This window comes from Bubalus bubalis, chromosome 10, assembly GCF_019923935.1.
Source record: "Bubalus bubalis isolate 160015118507 breed Murrah chromosome 10, NDDB_SH_1, whole genome shotgun sequence".
NCBI classification, from domain to species: domain Eukaryota; kingdom Metazoa; phylum Chordata; class Mammalia; order Artiodactyla; family Bovidae; genus Bubalus; species Bubalus bubalis.
Genome location: NC_059166.1, coordinates 69,779,942 through 69,807,563, shown reverse-complemented (window position 1 = coordinate 69,807,563; position 27,622 = coordinate 69,779,942). Strand labels below are relative to the sequence as shown.

General features: G+C 40.6%; 2 protein-coding genes across 2 annotated transcripts; both read left to right on the top strand.

The window, feature by feature from the left end:
* The first annotated feature begins 5,105 nt into the window (after positions 1-5,105).
* Positions 5,106-8,430, top strand: TSPYL1 (TSPY like 1). The gene has a single exon (XM_006055675.4). The coding sequence runs from the start codon at positions 5,223-5,225 to the stop codon at positions 6,522-6,524; it is 1,302 nt and encodes a 433-aa protein (XP_006055737.1). The 5' UTR covers positions 5,106-5,222; the 3' UTR covers positions 6,525-8,430.
* A 14,085-nt stretch (positions 8,431-22,515) lies between these two features.
* On the top strand, positions 22,516-26,466 carry TSPYL4 (TSPY like 4). Its single transcript, XM_006055674.4, has one exon. The coding sequence runs from the start codon at positions 22,634-22,636 to the stop codon at positions 23,876-23,878; it is 1,245 nt and encodes a 414-aa protein (XP_006055736.2). The 5' UTR covers positions 22,516-22,633; the 3' UTR covers positions 23,879-26,466.
* Positions 26,467-27,622: the final 1,156 nt, after the last annotated feature.

Here is a 27,622-nt window from a genome sequence, read left to right as displayed (position 1 = left end):
TTCTACCTATGATCAAATCAATGAATGATAGTCACTTTCCAACCTTCCATATTTTAAAAACAGATGTGCGGACTTGCTTACAAACCAAAGGAAATTTTAATATACAGTCTTAGAGCCAAAGAATTTATAAGGCAGAAGTCTCAGCTAACAGATGAAGTGTTAATGAAAATCAAAGTATTAAGTTATATACTATAATATAAACTTTTCACACTGAATTAATTTTTATGCCGAAAGTAGTAAATGACTGATGAAACTTGTTTTAAAACTTGTTTATGCATTATGACAGTCTGGTTGTTCTAATAAGGCTCTTTGACCTTGGGACTGTATTTAAAAAAATAACTAATATTTTTGTAACTTATAGATGAGCTCTGGAGTTTAATTAATAACCACAACACAAATTCATGGGAACAATATTTAAAGAGTTTATCTAGAAAATGCAAAGAAATATTTTTCCTGTATATGAAATTTCTTAACCTGAGGCATTTGAGATGCTAGATGCTTTCAGATATAAAAATCATATTTATTAAAGGGCTTTACTGTCAATTTTTGGTACTGTACCACACAAATCACTATGATTCATATTAATTTTAAAAATCTATATAATTATTTCCATTAATTGTTTCAGATATTTTCATTTTATTAAAAATCTTTTTCACCTTACTAAAAATACAGTAGGAGGTCATTCATCAGGCACACATTTTTGGGTTACTTAAATAATTAATGTAATTACACAAATTTTTCAAGTAATTCTGCCTGAATTTGATTCATTTAGTTTCAGTACTTTATCTGAAGGGTAATGGCTCACTTTGGCAAACTATTTTAAATCTATAAGCTTTATAGTAAGGGATTTGGATTGCATAATATTGGATTATCTTTTTGGTACTAAGTGAGCCAGTAGACGAGTACTTCTAGTGAGAATACCTACTCCCAAAGTAAACACACAAAATTTTTGTTAAAAAATAAATGTTAACTGAAAACATTAATTTTAACAAATAATTTTTCTTAAGATCTTTATAAAACATAAGTCTGCAATCTCTGTGGTATGGCATTTTAATTCTAATCAGCCTTTTTTCTACCACCTGAAGGTACTGTATGTCTAGAACAGCACTGTCCAATAAAACTTTCTGCCATGATGAAATGCTACACACGGTCCAATGCAGTAGCCATTAGCCAGATGTTGCTACTGAGCATCTGAAATGTGGTGTGACTGATGAACTGAATTTTTTATTTTAATTAATTTAAAGAGCTACATGTGTCTACTGACCACTACATTGGACAGTGTAGGGCTAGAATGCATGTTGAAATAACTGGAGCAAGCAGTGGACCAATATGCTTACTATGTCCTCATGCCCCATCTCCTCAAGCTCTTTAACTCTTATCTACCCACAGCAGGATACAAGTTAAGTCTCGTTTCCTCCATGAAGCTTTCACTGACCACTCTAATACACATGCATGTCTCTCTCTTCTGAACTCCTAAATACTTACCTGTTTTATAATGGAATTTAGTACCTGTTATACAACACAGACAACAGTTTACTTATAATGTACGTAAACTTTAGCATAAAAACAATACAAATAATAGTACCAGCTTCTATTCATTGAAAGGTTATAATGTTAAATATTTTATACACATCTTATTTCATCTTTTTAAAATAATTTTACTTATTTATTTTTTGGTTGTGCTGGGTCTTCTTTGCTGCACAGACTTTTCTGTAGTTGTGGCAAGCAGGGGCTACTCTCTAGTTGCGGTGTGCGGGCTTCTCATTGCAGGGGCTTCTCTGTTTCTGGAGCACGGGCTCTAGGGAACTCTGGCTTCAGTAGCTGTGGCATGAGAGCTCAGTAATTACAGTTCCCGGGATCTAGAGCACAGGCTCAACCATTACGGTGCATGGGCTTAGTTGCTCCATGGCATATGGGATCTTCTCAGCCCAGGACCAGGGATTGAACCTGTGTCTCCTTGGACACAGTGGCAGATGGATTCTTTATCAGTGAGCCACCAGGGAAGCCCTATTTCATCTTTTTAATAGGCCTCTAAAGTATGCATATATAAATGTAAAATTATAATCTCTATTTTACCTATGAGGAAACTGACTCAGAAAGATGAAGTTACTAGTCCAGGTCACAACAGCTAGTCAGGGGAGCTGGAATTTGAAATCAGGTACATGACTCCAGTAATACAGGGTAGGGACCTTGTCAGAGTAGGCACAGTCAAATGAGATATTCTGGCCTGAGCTAATTACTGGAAGCCATAATAAACAAAGCTCAGTTTGTGTGAGAAAATTACTTGGTAACTGTTGGTGATGGACAGGGAGGCCTGGCGTGCTGCGATTCATGGGGTCGCCAAGAGTTGGACACGACTGAGCGACTGAACTGAACAACTTAAAGGGAATAAAAGATTATGATTCAATTTAAATTACAAGAGTATTTCACTTATAGTGAGAGAACCAAAGTTCTGTCATCATAATCTAGATATATCAATACCACTTTCTTATAGACAAGTTGCTCCCTCTAGTGAAAGCTGATGGGAATAGCATACCCTCAAATATTCAAAGGAGAAAAATCTCTGCAGAAGCTATACTTTCCTAAGGAATCTTTTGGAAATTTGTGGAGGTGAGTTCTATATATTACAAAGAATGGAGGTTGTTACTGGCTTTCATTAGGTGAGGCTGGGGTGCTAGATACCATGCAGAAGGTCCTCATAAACAAAACACTGGCCTATTTCTGAGAGGGAAAACCCATTTATATTTATCTGAGCCTGGAAGTTAGCATCACTTTACATAAAAAACACAAAATATTTTGGCACTGTTTTACTATGCACTGAAATTTTCCAGGAAGGAATCTATGGCATTTCACCTGACAAAACACTGTCACTTGTAAAGCATAGTATTTAAATAGTATCCATGATGAAAGAAAAAGAAAAGGGAAGAAAAACAATTGCCAATTAAGCTAGGACACAATGCATTCTTATACATAATTTTATCTCTATTTAAATGGTTCCTTTAGACATATTTAGACGTAAGTCAAGTGTCACACTTGGACACATATAAAGGGGGAAAAAGCAAAATAAATTAAGGTATTTCTAAAACTTCTTTGTATTCAGAAGATTTTTGACTCAGAGTTGTTAAAATCCATGTTTTTCAAAACAAAATTATTCTCTTGCCACCAAGTATTTTGATGATGCTGTATTTGTTAAAACACTGCTCAACTTGTGTCTAGGTTTTTTTCAAAGCCACTGACACCAATTATATGCATTTTGACATTGGTACTTTTTTGAGCCTTCCAAAGATATTGATGGTTGAAGGGGTTTCTGCCAGGAAAAACTTGAGCCACACAGAGATGCAACCGAACTTCAACCCAAGGAATATCCCTTTCATACTGTTGTAACAAATTACCACAGACTTAACAACGTTAAGGTACACAAATTAATTATCTTACAGGTTTGGAGGTTAGATAAAATCAAGATGTGGTAGGGCTGCATTCTTTTGGAGACTTCTATGGGAAAATCTACTTCCTTACCTTTCCAGCTTCTAGACAGGCTGCCTTTATTCTTTGGATCTTTGTTCCTTCCTCCATCTTCAAATATTTTTTTCTCCCTCTTTTTCACTTTCTCACCTCTGCTCTGGTCATCAGTCTCACACTGACACTCCCACTTCCTCTTACTGTAATTATACAGGGTCCATCCACCGGGATAGCCCAGCACAATCTTTAAATCTCCTGATTCTTAACTGAAACATACCTATGGAGTTCTCTTCCAAGGTAAGATAAGACACAGGTTATGAAGGTTAGGACATGGACATTTTAGGGGGCCATTATTCAGTGTAATATAATAGAATTAAAAAAAAAAAAACCCAAACATTTGCCTCTTTTACATCTTGAGGTAACTAACTTAAAACTGGTATCCAGCCGTTTGTGTTCTATTCAAGGCCATCTTGGTTATCCATTTTAACTGGCTTTTCTTCATAAAAATGGAGGTGGATGGCCCCTCTACCAGTATTTCCCCGAGGTCCCCTAGCTCTCTAACACGTTTTCCTCACAAGTCAACACACTACAACAACCAAAGACACTGACATCCCTTTTGAAAAAACTCTACAAGCTAATTACCATGAACAGATAACTTCACCAGAGCCAACCTTTCCTACCTTCTTTCAGAACTAAATTCGTTATTAGATTAATAAATTGATGGGGCTGGAAATAGCTTTTCTATTTCCTGCAGTGACGGGCCGCGGAGCGAGATTCAGCAAACTGATTCTGACTTAATTCCTGCAAACATCACGCAAGACAAGCTCTTCTTTGATAGATTATCAAGGTAAGGCTGCTGCTGCTAAGTCGCTTCAGTCGTGTCCGACTCTGTGCGACTCCACAGTCGGCAGCCCATCAGGCTCCCCCGTCCCTGGGATTCTCCAGGCAAGAACACTGGAGTGGGTTGCCATTTCCTTCTCCAATGCATGAAAGTGAAAAGTGAAAGTGAAGTCGCTCAGTCATGTCCGACTCTTCACGACCCCATGGACTGCAGCCTACCAGGGTCCTCCGTCCATGGGATTTGCCAGGCAAGAGTACTGGAGTGGGGTGCCATTGCCTTCTCCGAAGGTAAGGCTAGCAAGGAACAGTATGCATGACTTTTGTGGTAAAAAGTCGTTCAGTAGCTTTTTCTCCCAGAGATGTTACAGGCCAGAATATTTTCACTCACTACCCGAGAAAAGGGAACAATTTGCTATTACTTTAGTTAAAAATTAAAGAGAATTTTGCTCCTGCCCATCATGGAATAACAGGGAGTAGATTTACCCTCTTGCCTACAAAACCATAAAAACATGTTTTCAGACAACAGAAGGCAGTGTAGTACTGGGATCCTTACAATTACCCCAGCGAACAATCTGGAGGTACTTCCAGATGCACTGCCAGGAAGGGAGGGGGGCGGGGGTCTCCCTGCTTCAGCCTCTGCTTGCGAGCCACATATTTACGTAAATCAAATTACCAATCCACCGGATTAAATTCGTAAAAATAAAGCTAACAGAAACACTCGGGCTGTAGGAAGCCTGGTAAGCCATCCCAGGAGCCGCGAGTTCTCGCGTCACATCGAGATTTACTGCCCTGACGTCATCCTCACGGAGTCACTCGCGAGATTAGAGAGAGAGAGAGAGTGGTAGGAGCGACCGGTTTTCGTCGAGCGCGACTTCTGAGAGAAAAACAGACATTGGCCTTCGGTTTTTCTGGGTGCTGCCGACATGAGCGGCCCAGACGGGGGCGAGAGGACCCCTCTCCTTGAAGCCCACAGCCTCACCACATCCGACTGTGCCGCCGGAGCTCCGGACCCTTCCCGGTGCCTGAAAACAGAGGCGTCACAGGTGATGGCGGAGACGGGTGAGGGTTATTTCGAGGCCGTCGCGCTCCCACCACCCCTCCTTCCAGAGGAGGAAAGCGCACCCCCAACTGCTCCCTCAGATCCAGGCTGTGCCGGTACGTTCCAGATCCGAGCCGGCGGGGATGGCGGTTACGTAGTGCCCGAAGCGAGGCTAGAGCCGGCTCCGCCTCCTACGGAGGGCCTGGAAACGGCGTCTGTGTCCCTGGCAACAGACGACAGCCTGGGAAATGGCCGTCAGCCCGGAGAGCCGCAGGGCTTGAGTCGGGAGAAGCCGCTAGAAACTTGTGGCGCGGAGAAGTTGGGGTCTGACTTGATGGCGGAGGCGAAGGCTGAGGAAGTGAAGACTGAAGAGGGCCCCGTCTTCTCGGTCGCAGTGGATGAGGAGGTGGTTGGGAAGGAAGGAGCGAAGGAGGAGGAGGAGGGAGTGGAGCAGGGAATGGAGGTGGAGGAGAGGCCAGTCGGTGAAGAAATAGAAATGGTGGAGAACAGAGTGGTGGAGGAGGCGGGGCACCGGCCCCTGCGTATCGATCTCCGCATGAACCCGCTGGAGGCAATCCAGCTGGAACTGGACTCTGTGAACGCTCAGGCTGACCGGGCCTTTCAACAACTAGAGCATAAATTCGGGCGGATGCGTCGACACTACCTGGAGCGGAGGAACTACATCATTCAGAATATCCCGGGCTTCTGGGTCACTGCCTTTCGGAACCACCCCCAGTTGTCTCCCATGATTAGAGGCCAAGATGCAGAGATGTTAAGATACATAACCAATTTGGAGGTGAAGGAGCTCCGACACCCGCGAACAGGCTGCAAGTTCAAGTTCTTCTTTCGGAGAAACCCGTATTTTCGAAACAAGCTGATTGTCAAAGAATATGAGGTCAGAGCCTCTGGCCGAGTAGTGTCTCTTTCCACTCCAATCATATGGCGCCGGGGCCATGAACCCCAGTCCTTCATTCGCAGGAACCAAGAGGTCGTGTGCAATTTCTTCACCTGGTTTTCAGACCACAGCCTTCCAGAGTCTGACAGGATTGCTGAAATTATCAAAGAGGACCTGTGGCCAAATCCACTGCAATACTACCTGCTGCGTGAAGGAGTTCGTAGAGCCAGACGTCGCCCAATAAGGGAGCCTGTGGAGATCCCCAGGCCCTTTGGGTTCCAGTCTGGTTAAACTTTGCCATTGGGAAGGTTTCTGCACAAGGTCCCTTTTGGCCTCCAAATGGACCTGCGTTTGGGCAACAGATACGGATATGTCTTCTAACCACCCCTCTCCCTCCCCACCCCACTTTTTTCTCTGACATTTCTGGAGCCTTTTTCCTCTGGACATTCAGTTCTCTCAGCCTCAAGATTGAGACAGTCATGGCCATGCTCCTTCACTTCCACATGGCCTTCGTGCTTTTCTGCATTAATATCACATGCTGCATGGCCCATGATTCATACCACTCCTGAGTAAGCTTGTGATGTAAATTGCATAGTCTTTCTCTGCACTACTTGGACCCTGTTTGTTCCCAGAGCCTCCAGTTTGACTCATACCTGGAGGTATTTGTCTGGGAGGCCATTCTACCTATCCTACTCAGCAGCACAGGCATATAGCCTGTAGATAACTGGGCGTTAATGATATCAAGGGAGAACTGGGCCACTGGGCCTGTATGATTTATGTGACTCCATTGCTCTTCTTGCGCCTCTGGTCACCTATTATTGCTGCCTGCTACTGGCTGTTCCCTTGACTGCTACCTACTGGATGGACATCTTCTAGAACTTTGTCACCCCCACTCTGGTTTCTGGTAAACAATCTCCAGGTTTCCTGCCAGAACTCAAAAGAGCCTTCCATTTTTCACAAAAGACTTATCCTCTATTCCTCATCCCCCGCCCCCATCTCCCTTTCCTCCGCTCCCATCATCCAGAACCCTAATAACTGTCAGGCAAGTGGTTGAGGTGACAAGTTAGACTTCTCATGGCAGGTTGGCCTAAAGATGGTGTCCATTCAAAGTGCCAGGCTTTTTCAGTCTCTAGTGAATCACCCAAAAGCTGGGTACTTCTTTGTGCCTCCTTTTTTCATCCTGAGTGTAATTAAGTGCCAGAGTGGCAGTACACCTCTGTTGTCTCTCTCCTGTCTTAAATGGTAGCTCATAAGTGTGTGCAAATCAGGTCTTTTAATTTGGCTCTCCATTATTTCAAGGAACAGGCTGTCTTGTCTAATAGATTGCCAGAGCTCTTATTTTCTTCTGCTCTCTTCTGCATCCTCCACCCACGTTAGCAACATCTAGAGGATTTAAAGGGAGACATGAAATGAAAAGTGCTATCTAGGCCATAATTGATGGAAGAATTAAAGATATTGTGATGGGTTCCCAAAACAGGAGACACTGAACAGACCACAGATAGGCAAAAATGAGCCAGGTTAAAATTGGGCCTGAAATTAAGATGGAGAGTCTTAAAGGAGGTTCTTTGTCAGTGGTGATGGGAGAAGAGGTTCTTTTCCCAGGATTAACACGTGAGAATTGAAGGGGGTTAGAATGTTAAGTACATTACCTAGAAAAGAGTTCTGTAAAAAAGGCAACTTGAGTGCTTGCTCTTGTTTGCATTTGACTTAATTTATAAGGAGGGTTAGTACTGTGTGGTTTATTTCACTAGTATTTAGTAAAATCGTGTTATTTTCCTTGTTTCTGGTTACTGGGAAAATTGAGCTATACAGGCTTTATTTTGCTTTCAATTGAGAACATTTGGAAAAATGTGCTATATCTCTGTATGATATAGACACCTAAATGAATATCTGTAGTGAATTTCAGCTTCTGTTAATAATTAAACTGTATGCTTAGAAATATAATCTGTGTAACTTGTTCTTGTCATATTCTTAATACTTTGGAAATTGTCTTCATGAAAAAGTAGCCTACTAAAAATATGTGGCTTAATTGTCTGTCGTGATAATTTGCCTGGTTAACAGCTTAGTAATTCATGTGTCTTTTCCTAAATAGCATAAATACTTGTGAAGCTGCTCTGTCAAATTGAAAGTGTACCATTGATATATTTGTTTTTCTTCATATGCATGATGGTAAAATAAAAGCATGTTACTTGCTGGATTTCTTATATTTTACCCTGCATGTAAATATGCATGAAGAAATTGTTCCATGTAATGGCAGGTTATGAAATTACTACAGTTCTTAAATGGATGCAGTAGGCGTTCTCCCAAAAGTAAGAGAGGCTTCTCTGGTGAAACAGACAGTAAAGAGTCTTCTGCAATGCAAAAGACCCTGGTTGGATCCCTGGGTCAGGAAGATCCCTGGAGAAGGAAATGGCAATACACTCTAGTATTCTTGCCCAGAGAATTTCATGTGCAGAGGAGCCTGGCAGGGGAGAGTCCATAGGGTTGCAAAGAATGGGACAGGACTGAGTGACTTAACACTTTGACTTTCAAAAATAAGAAAATGAGGCTGACTACTGTACCTTCCCATGCAGGGAGGTTTGTTGTTGTTTTATTTAAAATGTTAACAATTTTAACTTCTTCCTCATGATTTCATTTTTTTCCATAACAGCTTGTGTAGCATCATCCCCCTTTCACTTATCCCCAAGTCATTCAGGCTCTTTTTATTCACTTTTGCATTTAATAAGCAAACATGCCTAGAGTTCTAATGAGTTATATACTTTTATATCCTTATACTTTCTCAATTCTAGAAACTTGTTTATTCTTTTCAACTTCATTACTTACTTTCTGTGTCAAATCCTTTAAGTCCTGTCATAGATAACACTTTTGCCTTAACAGTTTTTCTATTCTAAATATTTCTTTATAAACTTGGTATACTTTGTAGGGACGTATGTTCTAGAAAATAACGTAATAATTCATTATAGTGAATTCTGCATAGTGATACAGTAAAATAAAATACAGAGATATACTTTCACAAGTTTTTCACACCTTTCCTTTCTAATTTGAAAGCTTTGTGAAAATAGAAGTAGGGTGTCTTTTACTTACAATGTTTTGCCCATAGTTGTCACCAGATAAATACTAATATTTATTGAATGACAAAATGAATAACTCAAATGGAAAGATATAACAACTTAGTACCCAGAAAAGACTTTTGATGAGGTAATGGAAAAAAGAAAACAGTTTTTAAGGCATTTGTAAAACTGATGTCAACAAATTTGCAGAGCCTTTCTTAAATTTCATGTTTAAATAGAAACGGTATAAACACTAACTTTTCACTTGCCATTTTAACAGGGCATTACTTACTTAACTTTGAGTCAACTTTTGTGTGCTTTGGTTTTCTACATTTTTAAGGTGACTGTCACACTGGAGATAGAAGAGGTTAGACTCTAGGCATGTGCTGTCTAATAATAGTCACTTAGCACCAGTGGCTGTTGAGCACTTGAAATGTGGTTAGTCCAAACTGGAATCTGCTCTAAGTATAAAATATATTGCTAAGTCACTTCAGTTGTGTCCGACTCTGTGTGACCTCATAGATGGCAGCCCACCAGGCTTCCCCATCCCTGGGATTCTCCAGGCAAGAACACTGGAGTGGGTTGCCATTTCCTTCTCCAATGCATAAAAGTGAAAAGTGAAAGTGAAGTCGCTCAGTCATGTCTGACTCTCAGCGACCCCATGGACTGCAGCCTACCAGGCTCCTCCATCCATGGGATTTTCCAGGCAAGAGTACTGGAGTGGGGTGCCATTGCCTTCTCCGATAAAATATATACTTGATTTCAAAGACTGAGTGTGGAAAAAAAGGATGTAAAATATCTCAGTTTTTATATTGATCACGTTGAAATACTTTTGATACGTTAAAATATATTAATAATTTCCCCTACTTAACCACAGAGGGTGAGACATGACTTAGCAACTGAACAACATTTTTAAAAATGGCTGACAGTAAATTTTATATAGAACAGCATGGTTTTAGACTTCATGATGAATATGTCAGCATATATAAAATACTAAAATGTCATTTTCTCCCCATGAAATTTTTTGTGACTTTCAGTTCAGTCGCTCAGTCATGTCCGACTCTTGGTGACCCCATGGACCACAGCACGCCAGGCTTCCCTGTCCATCGCCAACTCCCAGAGCTTGCTCAAACTCATGTCCATCAAGTCAGTGATGCCATCTAAGCATCTCATCCTCTGTCATCCCCTTCTCCTCCTGCCTTCAGTCTTTCCCAGCATCAGTGTCTTTTCCATTTTCCAGTGAGTCAGTTCTTTGCATCAGGTAGCCAAAATGTTGGAGTTTCAACTTCAGCATTGGTCCTTCCAGTGAATATTCAGGGGTGATTTCCTTTAGGATTGACTAGTTCGATATCCTTGCAGTCCAAGGGACTCTCGAGTCTTCTCCAACATCACAGTTCAACAGCATCAACTGTTTGGTGCATATTTTTCTTCGGCACAATTCTTTGTGACTTGAGAGCAAAGTTTATCTAGCTAAAATTCAAGATGTGTAAAGTATAGCTTGGGCTTCCCTGAAGGCTCAGCGGTAAAGAATCCGCCTGTAATGTGCAGGAGACATGGGTTCAATTCCTGGGTCAGGAAAGTCCCCTGGAGAAGGAAATGGCAATCCACTCCAGTATTCTTGCCTGGGAAATCCCATGGACAGAGGAGCCAGGCAGGCTTAAGTCCATGAGATTGCCAAAGATTTGGACATGACTTAGTAAACAACAACAAAATTATAGCTAGAAGCTGATGGGTAAGTGATAAAATGAACTGTCTTTAATCAGTTTGTTCTTGGATACTTAAGATATACTTAGCACTTTGTAAAGTGTACTGTGTAAAACTGATTTGGGGTATGTAGGAAAGATGTTGAGTGCCAAATTTGCACTGACAGTTATATTGGTTATTTAAAGTAGTGTATAACAACATTTAGGACCTGCAGCTTCCTATTTTTCTAGAATGAAATGTTCTGTATTTTTTGGTGTACAGATGTACATGAAGCTCAGAAAACAATTTCAGTCATTAATCATATTGTTTATCTCCAAATTTTAACAATTGGCTATAACAGAAAAAGCAAGTCCCCATCTAGTATTGGACCAAATCCAATGCTCACCACTTGAAGCATAGTTTATTTTTTTAATATTTATGATATATTTTTATGTTCTCTATACCTTACTGTAAAATGTATTTTGTTTTAGAAAATTAGTGTTGTCTAAATTGTATTGAAAATTAGTTTGCAGCAATTACTACTAATTTTGTTTTGGATATTAAGGATTATATGGGATAGTGAAGTAAAGGTTGTCCTTGCCCTTGGGGAACTGTCTCATTGAGGGGGTATCATTCTTTGGATGTTTCTTCAGCAAATTCACATATTCAAACTAGTTACATTCATAAGGAGACTCGGGCATAATGTGGCCTAAAGGAGGTATCAGAGATGTTCAGGACCATACTCTCCTCAGGACCATTTTCCTCTCCCTCAATATTAATATATAATTGAGGTCCTAGACTGTACAGAAGTGACAGATAACAATATATCCTTTCATCAGTATGGGAGGTGTTTCCCTTGTGAACAGTTCTGTCTAAGTTTGCTTGAAGTAAATTGAGCTCTGAAGAGTTTGAGCCATTGCCTCTGCCCTCAGAGGTTCTCAAAACCTTGAGAATTTCTCTGGGGCTATATTAGAAATACTGAATATCTACTTGGCTCTACTTTTTAAGGATTTGCATTTAACATAATTTCCTGGAGAACAGGCCAGGAAGAAATGGTTCTATTAAGAACGGGGTCACTTAGGTAAGTTCCTGATTTTTATGAACAAGTGTTTTACTATTGACTTGATGAAACTCGAAAGGCATGCTGGTTTTAAGTTGGAATTAACTGTTTTACAATCTACCACCTAGCATATTTGCCAAAATAACTACCTTCCCTGAGCCTCAGTTTACTTGTCCATATGCAGGGATGATAATATCTTTATTATAAGCTAATATTGTCCTAGCATGTATTTGGAGAATAGATTATATGGTTTCAGAGAGGATAATAACAAACGTTTGGGAGCTTGCCGTGTTCCATTGTTCTAAAGATTCCAAGTATTAGTTAATAAAGGTTACATTGTGAAAATGCCAATGCCTGGCATATGGTATGAATTAAAAAAAAATATTAATTTCCATTTACCTGCCTCATTTAAATTTCTCATTTAATTCATATCCTGACAAGTAGTCATCTAGCTTAATATTTATCAAACCTAACTGTTCATTATCAATAGCTGGGGAGTTTTGAAAATAATCCTGATGTTTAGGCCCTACCTCAAACTAATTAAATTAGATTTTAAGGTGCAGATAGGATTTAGAATCATGGATAACCTTTCCTTGGACTCCTCAAATGAGGGAATACTCAACTTTTTTCCCAGTTTTGTTGAATTTACTCAGAATCCACTGCCTTACAACGTCTAGCTGTTGCAAAGGGCCTGGCAAATAGTTGTCTCTCAGCACATTGCTCCCTATTTTGACCCCAGCAGTCTCGCAGAATGGAATTAGCCTGACTCCACAAAAGAGTTCTAAGTACTTGAAGATCATCCTTAACATGCTTCTCAGCTCCCCACTAACCAACCTGGCTATCTATCAGTTCCTTCCATTTCATTTTCTGTTCTGTATGCTAATTATTTACTTTGCCAGTGCTCTTTCTAAAGTCTGGTGCCTGGAACTGAATGAGATAACATCCAAAAATAAAACAGGATGAGATTTTTTCCCCCTGCCTTTATTATGAATAGTATGTTTCTTTAAATGGATCCTTGGAGAGCATTAGCTTTTGAGGCAGCAATATTACCCTTTTACTAAACCCTTAAGTTTTAAAGTACTCGTGTGCTGCTGAGTTTGGCTCACCATCTTACCACATTTTATTGAATTTTGTGCCCAACAATTTACATGTATCTATACTAAATTTCTTTCTATTACTCTCCTGTTTACATTTGGAGGATTGTTGCTAATGAGTAATTCTCCCTAATTTCATGTTGTTTGCAAATCTAGTCTGTAATGATGTCAGGTTCTCCCTCCCAGGACCTTGCCTTCAGAGTCACACTGCATCTTTAAGACATCATCTTCCCATCAGCTATGAATCCATCTATTATCTAGTGTGTGTATAGTTTAACTTTGTTCTAGGGCATCAGAACTTGGTGCCCAAGTATACTTGGCACCTCTTAAGGAATTAGGGAAAGATGCCCCCTCCAGACAGGGATTAGGAAAGTGTGCCAGTTCTTCCCAGATATAGTCCGTTATAGCAGATGTGTTTATCTTTCAAATTTCCTTGTCAAAAAAGAAAATGACTTAGTGATCTTCATTTAACTCTGTTGATCACTCTGCCTTTTTTTTGAAGGCAGTATTAATATTTTAATATTACTACTTCAACATTTTTGTGGGTTTGAAATTTTTCAAAATAAAGTTAGAAAAATATTAAAAATGTCATACAGCTTATTTTAAATCAGTCATCAAAATTAGAAAACAAATTTAAAGTATGAAAGTGCACAACTAAAAGCTTAATTTATAGACCTGATGAATTTCCATCAAAGTAATAAGAATACTCACATTTAAATGATTGTTCTATAATTGGAAACTATAAGAAATAGGAAGTATATATTATTGTGAAGACGTATTGCTGAAAGTGGGTTCTTTCTTTCAGCTCTAGATAAGACCCACCATTGTGCCAAGCTGATCATATGTCTTGAAACTTATGATTCAGGTTCTCCTTTACAAAGTTCTAGAAATATGGGTCTTAGTGAGGGCTTCAGAACTTATTTCTTGAGGCTGAGGCCCACTGATGGAGCAGATTGGCATTGCAGAATCAGGCACAGCTACTGAAAGCATGATTTGTATACCAAATCATATCTGTGTCTTTATATTCACATTATATATAAGCAAATCATGGCTCAGAGAAGTCAGGTGACCTGTGCAAATTGAACAGCTAGTAAGCACAATTGAGAAATGAAGCCAGATCTGTCTGATTTCAATGTATGTGTGTTTACTCTGTATTAGTCAGGTTTGCTAGAGAAATAGAGACAATAGGAATAGACAGTTATGAGGAATTGGCTTGTGTGGTTATGGAGGCTGAGAAGTCTCATGCTATGCCGCCTACAAGCTGGAGACCCAGGGAAGCTGGTAACAGTATAATTCCCAGCTGAGTCCCAAGGTCTGAGAACCAGGAGAGTTGATGGTATGAATACCAGTCCAAGGGCAGAAGACTGATGTCCTAGCTCAAGTACTTGGGCAGGAAGTAAAGGGCAAATTCTTCCTCTACCTTTTTGTTCTATTCATGCCTTCCTAGACTGGATAATGCCCACCTAAATTGGGGAGGGCAATCTACTTTCCTGAGTCCACCAATATCAAATGCTAATTCCAGAGATACCCTCACAGATGCACCCAGAAATAATATTTAATCTGTCAAATTAACCCTGCCAAGCTTAAACAAAATGAACCATCATTACCAACATACAAAGGTATGAGGTCTCTCAGGTCAGGGATTTGGCTCTGATTTCACTTATAATTGGGAAAAGCAAGGCTTTTTTCGGGGGGCGGTGTGTGGGGGCGTTGTCACAGGGAATCATCATAACTAAGACTGAGAAAATTTTAATTTTGTAACAGAATCTAAGTGTTAAAAAAGATTATTATTCATTTTAATAAAATATGGAACATTAAACATTGAAAACTCATGCTGTAGTTCTTTTAGTGAACACATGGTTTATAAAATTGTACTCTTTGGAACAGTTTAAACTTTAACACCAAAGATGAACTAGTCAGGTTATTATTATTTTGGTTTATTATTTGCTTTTTTAAAAAAAATAATGAGGTCATCTATTATATCTAAAATTGTTCTATAAAATATTTTAAATATAATAGATTATTTTAAAAACTATTTCCTCCCTCTAGTGACCAAGAATGGGAATACCACATCTACAAGCATTAAAAAAACTGATTCTCAGTGTGCTTGTGTACCTCCCCCTAGAGGATGCCTGGGAAATTTGCCAGTTATTTTGGTTATTACAATGAATGTGGGTGCTACTGGCATTCATCAGGGGCATTAAAAATGCTAGCTAGCATCCTGCAGTGTGATGGACAGTGCCCCATATAAATGAATAATCCGTTGCTGAATATTCATGTAAATAAACTTATTATTTAAGCCTAGTATTGTTTCCTGGAGAATCCCAGGGACAGAGTAGCCTGGTGGGCTGCCGTCTATGGGGTCACACAGAGTCGAACACGACTGAAGTGACTTAGCAGCAGCAGTAGCAGCAGCAGCAGAGCCTACTGTAATCCTACATATGAAAACAAAAATTTTTGTATTCTTTGTACACTGCATTTTTGAAAGCAATTTATTTCATTTACTCTAAAACATTGTAAGATACATCATTACCTAACACTGAAGAAAACTGCCAATTAAACTGATACATACACAAATAAATGTTGACACAAAGCTTTTTAAGATTTAGAACTTTTATTTTATCAACAATCAACAGAGTGAAAAGGCAACCTATGGAATGGGAGAAAGTATTTGCAAACCATGTATCGGAAAAGAGGTTAATCTCCAAAAAATACAAGAAACTATTGATTCTATAGTTTTAGCCATCCAACTACCTCATCATGTAATTTAATATAGGCATACCCAAGAATTTACAAATTAAAACAGATATTCTAAGACTGATTTTCTTTTACTTGCCTAAATTTCCAAAGGCAGAGCTGGAACACCTTCTTCCCAACACCAATGACAAGAATAACACAAAAGAAATGTTAAATCTAATGGGCTGATTTAAGGCATGGAGTGAGGACCAAAATTCTTGTTTCTCCCCTTAATAATTGGGCACTTTCCCAACAATAAGCACTACTTTGTGGATGTGGGGCAGGGAATAGAAAGATGGGGATGATTTAATATTAAACTTGAATGGCCATATGGTCTTATTTCTAAGAAAGTTGCTTTCTCATTTTACATGTTGTGTACAGTTGAATAATATAATGAATGAGTGTACTCGTTCCCGAGTCAGTTTACCTGGATTCAGATTTTGGCTCTATCACTGCTATATGACCTTGGATGTTGTTTTTGTTCAGTCACAGAGTTGGGTCCGACTCTTTGCGACGCCTCGGATGGCAGTACATCAGGGTCTCCTGTACTTCACTATCTCCTGGCGTTTGCTCAAACTCATGTTCACTGAGTGGGTGATGCCATCCAGCCATCTTATCCTCTGTCGTCCCTTCCTCCTCCTGCCCTCAATCTTTCCCAGGATCAGGGTCTTTTCCAATGAGTCAGCTCTCTGCATCAGATGGCCAAAGTATTGGATCTTCAGCTTCAGCATAAGTTCTTCCAATGAATATTCAGGTATGATTTCCTTTAGGATTGACTGGTTTGATCTCTTTGCAGTTCAAGGGACTCTCAAGGGTCTTCTCCAACACCAAAATTCGATCTTGAATAAACAACTCAATTTCTCTTTGCTTCAGTTCCTTCTGAGATAAAGTCACTTAAATGGAGGTGATCATACTACCATCTCCCAGGGGTGTTGTTGGAATTAAATGAGATAACACATTTAAGTGTTTAAGTGGTGTATAGAAGATACAAAATAAATGTGAGCTATGATGAGGCTTCCCAGGTGGCTCAGTGGTAAAGAATCCACCTGCCAGATGTGGGTTTGATCCCTGGGTCAGGAAGATACCCCGGAAAGGGGGATGGCAACCCACTCTAGTATTCTTGCCTGGAGAATTCCATGGACAGAGGAGCCTGGAGGGCTACAGTTCATGGGGTCACAGAGAGTCAAATACGACTGAGCATGCATGCATCTGCATGATAAATATATACAGGCAAACCTTGGAGGTATTGTGGGTTCAGTTCCAGACCACTGCAATAAAGTGAGTATCTTAAGTCTTAAGACTTTTTTTTTTCTTCTCAGTATATACAAAATTATGTTTATACTATAGTCTTTGGTATACAATAGCACTATATCAAAAAATAAGCATACTTTAAAAATAGTCTGATTTAAACAAATGCTAACCATCATATGTGCCTTCAATGAGTTATAATTTTTTTTTTTTTCCCAGTGAACGATTTTGCCTTAATAGCTCATGACTGATCCTGGTGGTGGTTGCTGAAGGCTGGGTGGCTGTGGCAATTTCTTGAGAGGAGACAACAATAAAGTTTGCCACATAGATCGACTCTTCCTTTCATGAACAATTTCTCTGTAGAATGCAATGCTATTTGATAGGATTTTACCTACAGCAGAACTTCTTTCATAATCGGAGTCAATCCTCCCAAAGTCTGCCTCTGCTTTATCAACTAAGTTTATGTCATAATCTAAGTCCTTTGTTGTCATGTCAGTCGTCTTCATAGCATCTTCACCAGGAGCAGATTTGTCTCAAGAATTTCTTTGCTCATCCATGGGAAGCAACTTCTCATCCATTAAAGTTTTATAACAAATACAATGAAAAAGTATGAAATATTATAAGAGTTACCAAAATGTGACACAGAGACACAAAGTGAGCAAATACTTATTGGAAAAATGATGCCTATAGACTTGCTTGACATGGGGTTACCACAAACCTGCAGTTTGTAAACACCAGCATAGCCATATTATTCATTTCAGTAAAGCCTTTTAAAAACTTCATTTAAATCAAATCATCAAATTTCACTAAAATCTATGAGATTGTCACTGGACTACTGTGTAAATATAGTATATGCTAAAGAAGAAGCCACTATGCTGCCATCCTTTTCTAGCTGGGGCGAGGAGACAGTTACCTGCATGAAACAACCAAGTTTAAGGTAGAAGATAAATAAGTACAACCTGGATGGCAAAGGTAACGAGCTATAGAATGGTAAGTGATTAAGGAAGGTATAGGAGATGGGAGAATGCAATTTGTCAATTAATATGTGTCTGACCATGGTTAACTTCTCAGTGATACCTGGGTTCTTATTTCAAAATTTACTCATTTAAAACACCTAGCACAATCTACTGAGAAGGCAATGGCAACCCACTCCAGTAACTCTTGCCTGGAAAATCCCATGGACGGAGGAGCCTGGTAGGCTGCAGTCCATGGGGTCGCTAAGAGTTGGACATGACTGAGCGATTTCCCTTTCACTTTTAACTTTCATGCATTGGAGAAGGAAATGGCAACCCACTCCAGTGTTCTTGCCAGGAGAATCCCGAGGACAGCGGAGCCTGGTGGGCTGCCGTCTATGGGGTCGCACAGAGTCGGACACGACTGAAGCGACTTAGCAGCAGCAGCAGCAGCAGCAGCACAATCTAATGAGGTAGGCCTGAATGGAGTTTTAACAAATGGGCAGGCTATTATTAATGGAAAATGATTCCATTGACAGGAATAATCAAAGCTAGCTAGAGAGGGATGTTTCAAGTAGTGGAGACAAATTAAAAAAAAAAATTTCATATGTACCATGCACCCCAATGGTCAGAGCTGCAGCATTTATTAATAGAAGAGGAAAGAGGTGAGAGATAATTAGTTTGGGAAGAATGAATCCTGTTTGCACTTTTTTTTTCACCCCCCTCAATGGGTAACTAATTAGCTCGCAGCAGTCAGTCTGGAAGTCTGTCCTTGGATATCTTGTTTATGTAATTTCTGGAAAACCTTTGTGAGCTAAACTATGAAGATGAAGGACAGGCTATTTCTCTGTAATGTCTGCCTGTATCTAGCACCTCCCTTCTTAGCTGTGCCAGGCCTACACTACTTCCCTCACAAAAATGTCAATATAACTGCTGACTTTCTTGAAATCCTTTCCCCTCAAATCTTTACTTCTCATTGGAAATCTCTTCTGCACCCTTATTTGAAAGTGATCATAATCTGAGGTTGTAGTGGAATTTCTATCACAATTTATAGTCATTTTTGAATATGAATTTAAGATGTTAATCAAAAATATGCAAAATTCAAGTTTTTTTTTTTGTTCTACTTCAACCAACAAAACAGATAGCAGTGACACCATTATCAAATGAGTTGTATGAGTTCATTCTGACCCCTCAAAATTTTTAAAATATTTTAACATTAACTTTAAAAATGTTATTGAAAATATTTTAATTAAGACAATAACTCTGGTGCCTGCAAACAGTTGATCATGGCTTGCACCCTTCAGTGAATTATCACAGAAGAAAATTTTGGCAAATTTACTGGCTTCATTCCCACAGGCATTGTGAAGCAGGAACTCTTTTCACATTAAGATCACAACTCTAGGATAAGCAATATATAATATGTAAACTCCAGTAATGCTGAAGAAGCTGAACTGTTCTGTGAAGACCTACAGGACCTTCTAGAACTAACACCCCAAACAGATGTCCTTTTCATTATAGGGGCCTGGAATGCAAAAGTAGGAAGTCAAGAGATACTTGGAGTAACAGGCAAATTTGGCCTTGGAGTACAAAATGAAGCAGGGCATAGACTAACAGTTTTGCCAAGAAAATACACTGGTCATAGCAAATACCCTCTTCCAACAACACAAGAAAAGACTCTACACATGGACATGACCAGATGGTCAATACCAAAATAAAATTGATTATATTCTTTGCAGCCAAAGATGGAGAAGCTCTATACAGTCAGCAAAAACAAGACTGGGAGCTGACTGTGGCTCAGATCATGAACTCATTATTGCCAAATTCAGACTTAAATTGGAGAAAGTAGAGAAGACCACTAGACTATTCAGGTATGACCAAATCAAATCCCTTACAATTATACAGTGGGAGTGACAAATAGATTTAAGGAATTAGATCTGATAGAGTGCCTGAAGAACTATGGATGGAGGTTTGTGACACTGTACAGGAGATAGGGATCAAGACCATCCCCAAGAAAAAGAAATGCAAAAAGGCAAAATGGTTGTCTGATGAGGCCTTAGAAATAGCTGTGAAAAGAGAAGTGAAAGGCAAAGGAGAAAAGGAAAGATACAACCATTTGAATGCAGAGTTCCAAAGAATAGCAAAGAGAGATAAAGCCTTCCTCAGTGATCAATGCAAAGAAATAGAGGAAAACAATAATATAGGAAAGACTAGAGATCTCTTCAAGAAAATTAGAGATACCAAGGGAACATTTCATGCAAAGATGGGCACAGTAAAGGACAGATATGGTATGGACCTAACAGAAGCAGAAGATATTAAGAAGAACTGGCAAGAATATACAGAAGAATTGTACAAAAAAGATCTTCATGACCCAGATAATCACAATGGTGTGATCACTCACCTAGAGCCAGACATCCTGGGATGCAAAGTCAAGTGGGCCTTAGGAAGAAGCATCACTATGAACAAAGCTAGTGGAGGGGATGGAATTCCTTTGAGCTATTTCAAATGCTAAAAGATGATGCTGTGAAAGTGTTGCACTCAATATGCCAGCAAATATGGAAAACTCAGCAGTGGCCACAGGACTGGAAAAGTCAGTCTTCATTCCAATCCCAAAGAAAGGCAATGCCAAAGAATGTTCAAACTACTACACAATTGCACTCATCTCACATGCTAGTAATGATCAAAATTCTCCAAGCCAGGTTTCAGCAATATATGAACTGTGAACTTCCAGATGTTCAAGCTGGATTTAGAAAAGGTAGAGGAACCAGATATCAAATTGCCAACATCTGTTGGATCATCGAAAAAGCAAGAGTTCCAGAAAAACATTTATTTCTGCTTTATTGACTACACCAAAGCCTTTGACTGTATGGATCACAACAACCTGTGGAAAACTTTTCAAGAGATGGGAATATTAGACCACCTTATCTGCCTCCTGAAAAATCTGTATGCAGGTCAGGAAGCAACAGTTAGAACTGGACATGGACCAACAGACTTGTTCCAAATAGGAAAAGGAGTACGTCAAGGTTGTATATTGTCACACTGCTTATTTAACTTCTATGCTGAGTACCTCATGAGAAATGCTGGGCTGGATGAAGTATAAGCTGGAATCAAGATTGCTGGGAGAAAGATCAGTAACTTCAGATATGCAGATGACACCACACTTATGGCAGAAAGCGAAGAAGAACTAAAGAGTCTCTTGATGAAAGAGGAGGTTGAAAAAGTTGGCTTAAAACTCAACATTTAGAAAGCTAAGATCATGGCATGTGGTCCCATCACTTCATGGCAAATAGATGGGGAAACAATGGAAACAGTGTATAGACTTTATTTTGGGGGGGCTCCAAAATCACTGCAGATGGTGATTGCAGCCATGAAATTAAAAGACGCTTGCTCCTTGGAAGGAAAGTTATGACAAGTTAGACAACATATTAAAAAGCAGAGACATTACTTTGCCAACAAATGTCCGTCTAGTCAAAGCTATGGTTCTTCCAGTAGTCATTACGGATGTGAACGTTGGACCATAAAGAAAGCTGAGTGCCGAAGAATTGATGCTTTTGAACTGTGGTGTTGGAGAAGACTCTTGAGAATCCCTTGGACTGCAAGGAGATCGAATAAGTCAATCCTAAAGGAAATCAGTCCTAATAGTCATTGCAAGAACTGATGCTGAAGCTGAAACTCCAATACTTTGGCCAAGTGATGAAAAGAACGGACTGATCAGAAAAGACCCTGATGCTGGGCAAGGTGAGGGCAGGGGGAGAAAGGGACGACAGAGGTTGAGATGGTTGGATGGCATTACCAGCTATATGGACATGAGTTTGAGTAAGCTCCAGGAGTTGGTGATGGACAGGGAAGCCTGGCGTCCATGGAGTCCCAAAGAGTCAGACAGGGCTGAGTCACTGAACTGAACTGACTGAACTGAATAGGTTAACTTTTAGCAATTAAAATCCCCTTTGATTACGTTTCTCCCAGTACTGCGCAAATGCTGAATTTGCTCTTTTACAGGTGCGTGGGTTACTTCTAAGTAAGGAAATACATTTTGCTATTCACATCAGTTAGAGGTAAGAGAAAATATTGTCCAATTGCTTCAGAGGTGTTTGCCAAAGTACATAAACTATGAAATGTGTAAGGCTACTGGAATAATCTTTTATTATGTCTTTTTTAGCATGAGAGGAATTTTCCTTTTTAGCTGCTCCGAATTTTAAAAAATCATCTCAAGTATTTTAAAAAAGCAGTTTAGATACCTTAGAAGTTTATTCAGTCTTAGAAATCCACATTAACACACAGTTCTCACTTGCTTGAGTTTGTCTACGTCCATTTCTGTAAGCCAACTCTTCCTGACTAATAAAATTCATAATATTTTTTAACAAAATCAAATACACTTAACTGACATGCAGAATCAGACGGCTCAGCGAACTCTCGCGCGATTTTAAGACGCTACCGCCAGACGTCACAGGTTGCCATAGCAGCCATCACCCGGAGTGGAAAAGAGGGGTGGTGCGACGGGCGGGTCGCTGCTGCCGCCGCCGCTGCTGCTACTGCGGAGGACCGCGGACGGTCTCCTGCAGGTCTGACTTCTGCCAAAATGAGCGGCCTGGATGAGGGCGACAGCCTCTCCGTCGCTAAAACCTGCGGCCCCGCTACTCCCGACCATGCCCCGGGACATCCGGACCTCAAGCAGTGTCAGAGCGAGGAAACCGAGGCGACCTCGGTGATGGCGGACACAGGTGAGGGCGGCTTGGAGACTGCCGCAGAGGGAGGCGCAGCCCAGGACCCCACGGGCTGTGGCCTTGCGCTCCGCATTCGAGTTGCTGGGAGTCGCGGCCGCGTAGCGACCAAAGCGGGCCAGAAAGAGGCTCCGGCTTCCACGGAGGGCCTGGAAGCAGCCTCTGCCTCTACCTCTGTGGGAGCCGACAATAGCCAGGAAAATGGCTGTCAGCGTAGAGAGCTGCGCAGCCCTGCAATCGAGAAGGCTCTAGAAGCCTGTGGCGCAGGGAGCTTGGGGGCTCAGATGTTGCCTAGAGCGAAGGCCAAGGAAATGACAACGAAAAAGTGCGCTGTTTCTGCGGCAGGGGAGAAGGAGGGAGTAACAGAGGAGGTGGTGGAGGGAAAGAAGGTGATGCAGAAGGAAAAAAAGGTGGTAGGAGGCGCGAAAGAGGAAACCCGGGCCAGAGCCCCGAAGATCAATAACTGCATGGATTCGCTGGAGGCCATCGATCAGGAACTGTCAAATGTAAATGCCCAGGCTGACAGAGCTTTCCTTCAGCTGGAGCGCAAGTTTGGCCGTATGCGGAGGCTCCATATGCAGCGCAGAAGTTTCATTATCCAGAATATCCCAGGTTTCTGGGTCACTGCCTTTCGCAACCACCCGCAGCTGTCACCTATGATCAGTGGCCAAGATGAAGACATGATGAGGTACATGATCAATTTGGAAGTGGAGGAGCTTAAACACCCCAGAGCAGGCTGCAAATTCAAGTTCATCTTTCAGAGCAACCCCTACTTCCGAAACGAGGGGCTTGTCAAGGAGTATGAGCGCAGATCCTCTGGCCGGGTGGTGTCTCTTTCCACTCCAATCCGCTGGCACAGGGGCCAAGACCCTCAGTCCCATATCCACAGGAACCGGGAAGGCAACACTATTCCCAGTTTCTTCAACTGGTTCTCAGACCACAGCCTTTTAGAATTCGACAGGATTGCTGAGATTATCAAAGCAGAACTGTGGCCCAATCCCCTCCAATACTACCTAATGGGTGATGGGCCCCGCAGAGGATTTCGAGACCCAGCAAGGCAGCCAGTGGAGAGCTCCAGGACCTTCAGATTCCAGTCCGGCTAACCTGCCCTGTATGAGAAGCTCCTGCACAAGTTCCCCTACCACCCACCTCCTCTCAGACCCATGCTTAGCCAACAGCATGCTGTCGTCCCTGTACTTTATCTTCACACTGGATTATTTTGTCCTTTGATCCTTCTAAATTCTCAAAACTCAGTGGCAAGATAGTTGCTTATATGCCAATGCTCTCCTTCCTCTGCGCCTTCCTGCTCTTCTGCATCCTGTTCCACTGTTCCAAGTGCATGGCCTTCCACTGCTTCTATGCCAAGCACATAATACTGTAGATACCCACTGCCTTCTTTTGCATGCTCTGGGCCCTGTCTGACTATAGCCTTCTCCCAGTTTTTAAAGTGGTTGTCTACCACGAAAAAGCTTGATATACTGTTGCAGCTACTTAGCTGGGCGTCATACTTTGTGCTGACTGTCCTCCTGATACCCATGTACTCTGTGGCCAAATCTTTGTTTCACTGCTGCAAGATGAAGCTGATAGAGATGATGCCAGCCAACACCTAAACTGAACAGTCCAGGCCACCAGTAACTGGTTTTCAACTGTCTTCTTGGGTCCGTGCCATCTACCCTGCTGATTATTTTTGCAGAATAAGCAGCTGACGGGTGGGTGGTTACTAGGCATGAATGAGGTAACAGATGAGAAGTTTCTGTGTTATGTTGATCTTAGGCCTTTGGTCACTCTGCATTGTGACCAGGTGGTGGTGAGTATGAAGCCCTGTGATACCCACCCAAACCTGCTCTCAGCCTTCTGGATGAGATTTGCACAGGCACCATTCCCTGCCTCTTTAGGAACTATCTGGAGACTTAAGCTCCTGGGCAGCACACAGGAACCATCCCCCGCCAGACCCTCACCCCCCGCTTGCCAAATGGTTACCTGGAAACTGCTTGGCTGTCAGGCAGGTTGGGCAGTCATAATATCACAGTGCCTAAAGCAAAGCTGGTGGGAGGCCCTTTCCAGCAGTTAGCCTTTTTGAGCTCTAGCCAACAAACCACCATTAATCTAGGTGTCCCCTTCTGCGCCCATTCTAAACATGACAAAGTTGCCAGGATGGGGCCACCAAGGAAGAGGTATTTCTGGTCTGTGGGGCCTGTTACATATCTTTCTCTCTTTCACTTTCCTGCTTTCCTCCTTTTCTCTTCCTCCTCCTCATAAACAGTTACAGCTGAGAAAACAAAACTGGCAAAGTAGGCTTTTTGTTTACTTTGCTTTCCCTTTGATTGTGTCCAGGAGAAAAATACTGTGCATTGGACTCCAGCTTTCTTACTGCTCTCTTCTGCCCTCATGTATCCACCCCACTTCCTTGAGTAAAGTCGAAACATTTCAAAGGGAACTCTGTAGGGTGAATTGCCTGCTTATGGACATTGTTCTTTGGGGCCCACTTTGACAGCCCTGTACTCTTCCCTTATCCATTTACCAAAACCTGTGTGTTTTCTTGAGCCTTAGCTTGAGAAGCTGAGGGGAGATCACAGAAGGGCTGCATGACAGACCCAGAGCAGGCTGTGATCCAAGGTAATAAAAACTTAGTTTCACTCCACCTTTTTAAGCTTGGAAATTTTTTGAAGTGGCCCACTTAGAAATAACCAAGGCAGCTTTTTGAGGGGCACTCCTGTCTTCTGTACTGTTTTTTTTCCCTGAATTCCCATGGGCCTGCATCCTACCACCCTGGCCTTGGCTCTCAGTCCACAGCTTCTGCATTTCCTTCCCTGCTTCTGACCTAGGAAATGAGGGAACAGGTTGCAGTCTCCTTGTGGGAGCTGCCGAGACTCCCTCATTGGGAGTAAGGGGGTGTGTGAAGTCTGCCCCATAGGATGTCTGTACAGAGCCGTGGGGAGGGTGTCCTAGGCTGTAGAAACTGAAAGCCCAGGAAACCAAATGAGTTTCCTGCAGGGTCAGCAGTAAAAGGAGAGACGCCTGTGGTTTTTCCCAGGAGAGGTGGGAGAATGAAAGCGTTTGATGCTTTAAGATGATGCTTGCAGATGTTAGGTTTTCTCTCCAATTTTTCCTGACTCCTTGAATTCACCAGTAGATTTTTGTACTCAAATATAAGTCTGAATGTTTTGTATTCCAGCATATGTGGACAATTAATGGTATATGCTCCTTATTTCACTGTTTGAGTAAAGTCCTATTAATTCTTTTCTCCGTATTTGCTTGCTGGCAAAATTGACATTTACAGCCTGCTGTTTGCTTGTAATTGAGAATGTGTGCAAAAATATCAAGCTTGTTTCCTGTGCAGTATGAAAACTTTTGTGACTACTCACAAATATATCAGCTTGTTCTGGTCTCTCTTCTTATATAGCTCGATTCTTAGAAATATAATTTGAATGTGATCTTTGAAATTGTGCAGATTGTTGCTGTCTTGTGAAAGTATTCTCAAACAGAAAAACATAACTTTGTCGTCTTGATACTTCTTGGTCTAGTAATAACTGTTGTACTTGACATCTTATGTTCCTAACTTGTAGAATTGTTCTGTCAAACTATACAAAGATAGTACTTTAGTCTTCTCCTGTGTGTTCAAAAGGAAAAATTAATCTGTTACTCTGCTGTTCCTTGTTTTCACCAAAAATAAAAATAAATAATGCTCTGTTTTGTCTAGGCTAATAAATGGTTGGAAAATCATTAAAGTTATCAAGTTGTTACAGTATCATGTTGAACCTTTAAAAAAGGCAGTAGTGCACCTTCCAAGAATTTTTGCTTGGAAAATGGTAGATAAGAAGCCCAAATGCTTATTCATAAATATATTTCCTATACAGTCAGCATAGTTTTTGGTGGTAATTGAACTGCTGTGTATTGATTTTTGTCACTTACCTAAAATACTGTTTTCAGTGGAGAACTGTTCTCTATTGCACAGTCATTTTTTTTACTTACATTTATGTTAACTATGTCCCATCTTTGGCTCATTCTTTACTTGATGAGCTTAAGATAGATTTTTGGAAAACTTAATCATTGGATATTCTCTAAGTACTACTTAAATTCTTTTCCTACAATAGTGTGGTGCTCTAAAAAGAAAGAAAAAATATAATGTCTTGAAGCAAATGATACCAGACATCACAGTGTCAGTTACCAGTAATGTCTTGCTTTTAAGCATCTATTACATGAAGGTTTGGGAGATAAATACTTCTGCATTCTCTGAAGCAGAGAATGCAACGAATACTACAAGGTCTGCATAAATGAATCACTGAATATTTTTAGCCATCTAAACAAAATTTTGACATAAATGGCCACAATTACAGATTTGAATTAGAGATTGTTGATTAAACCTACAGGTAAACCAGACTTGCTGACTCTTGATGCAGTTCTTGTTTGCAAGTTCTATTTGCTGAAGTGTAATTTTTCTAGACCTGGAGAACTTTTAAGTATTAGCGAAGTTTTCCTTTATAAGTTTTATACTCATCTTCCCCATACTATGTTCATTTTACCTTTTCAATTCAGTGATTAATTTCTGCATTGTGAACCATCTGTTTCAAGCATTATCTTTTTATCCTATTCTGGATATACTCAGAAAATGTCATTTTTGCTGGTTTATTATCAGCTTCAGTCTAACCAAGAGTATTCATTTTTCTAGTAGGCTGGTGCTACTCATTTGTCACAGATTAACATGGTTTCTGTTATTTTTAGTCCAATAAAATTAGACTCAGCATTTTCTTGGATTCACATACTACACAATTGGTTAACTCAAATAACCCTGCTCCATTTCTTTGCATTTCCTTTTTGTTTTTATTCCTCTGTTCTGGAACCAAAAG

Coding starts and splice junctions, on each gene's coding strand:
- TSPYL1 (XM_006055675.4), top strand. CDS start 5,223: ATGAGCGGCCCAGACGGGGGCGAGAGGACCCCTCTCCTTGAAGCCCAC.
- TSPYL4 (XM_006055674.4), top strand. CDS start 22,634: ATGAGCGGCCTGGATGAGGGCGACAGCCTCTCCGTCGCTAAAACCTGC.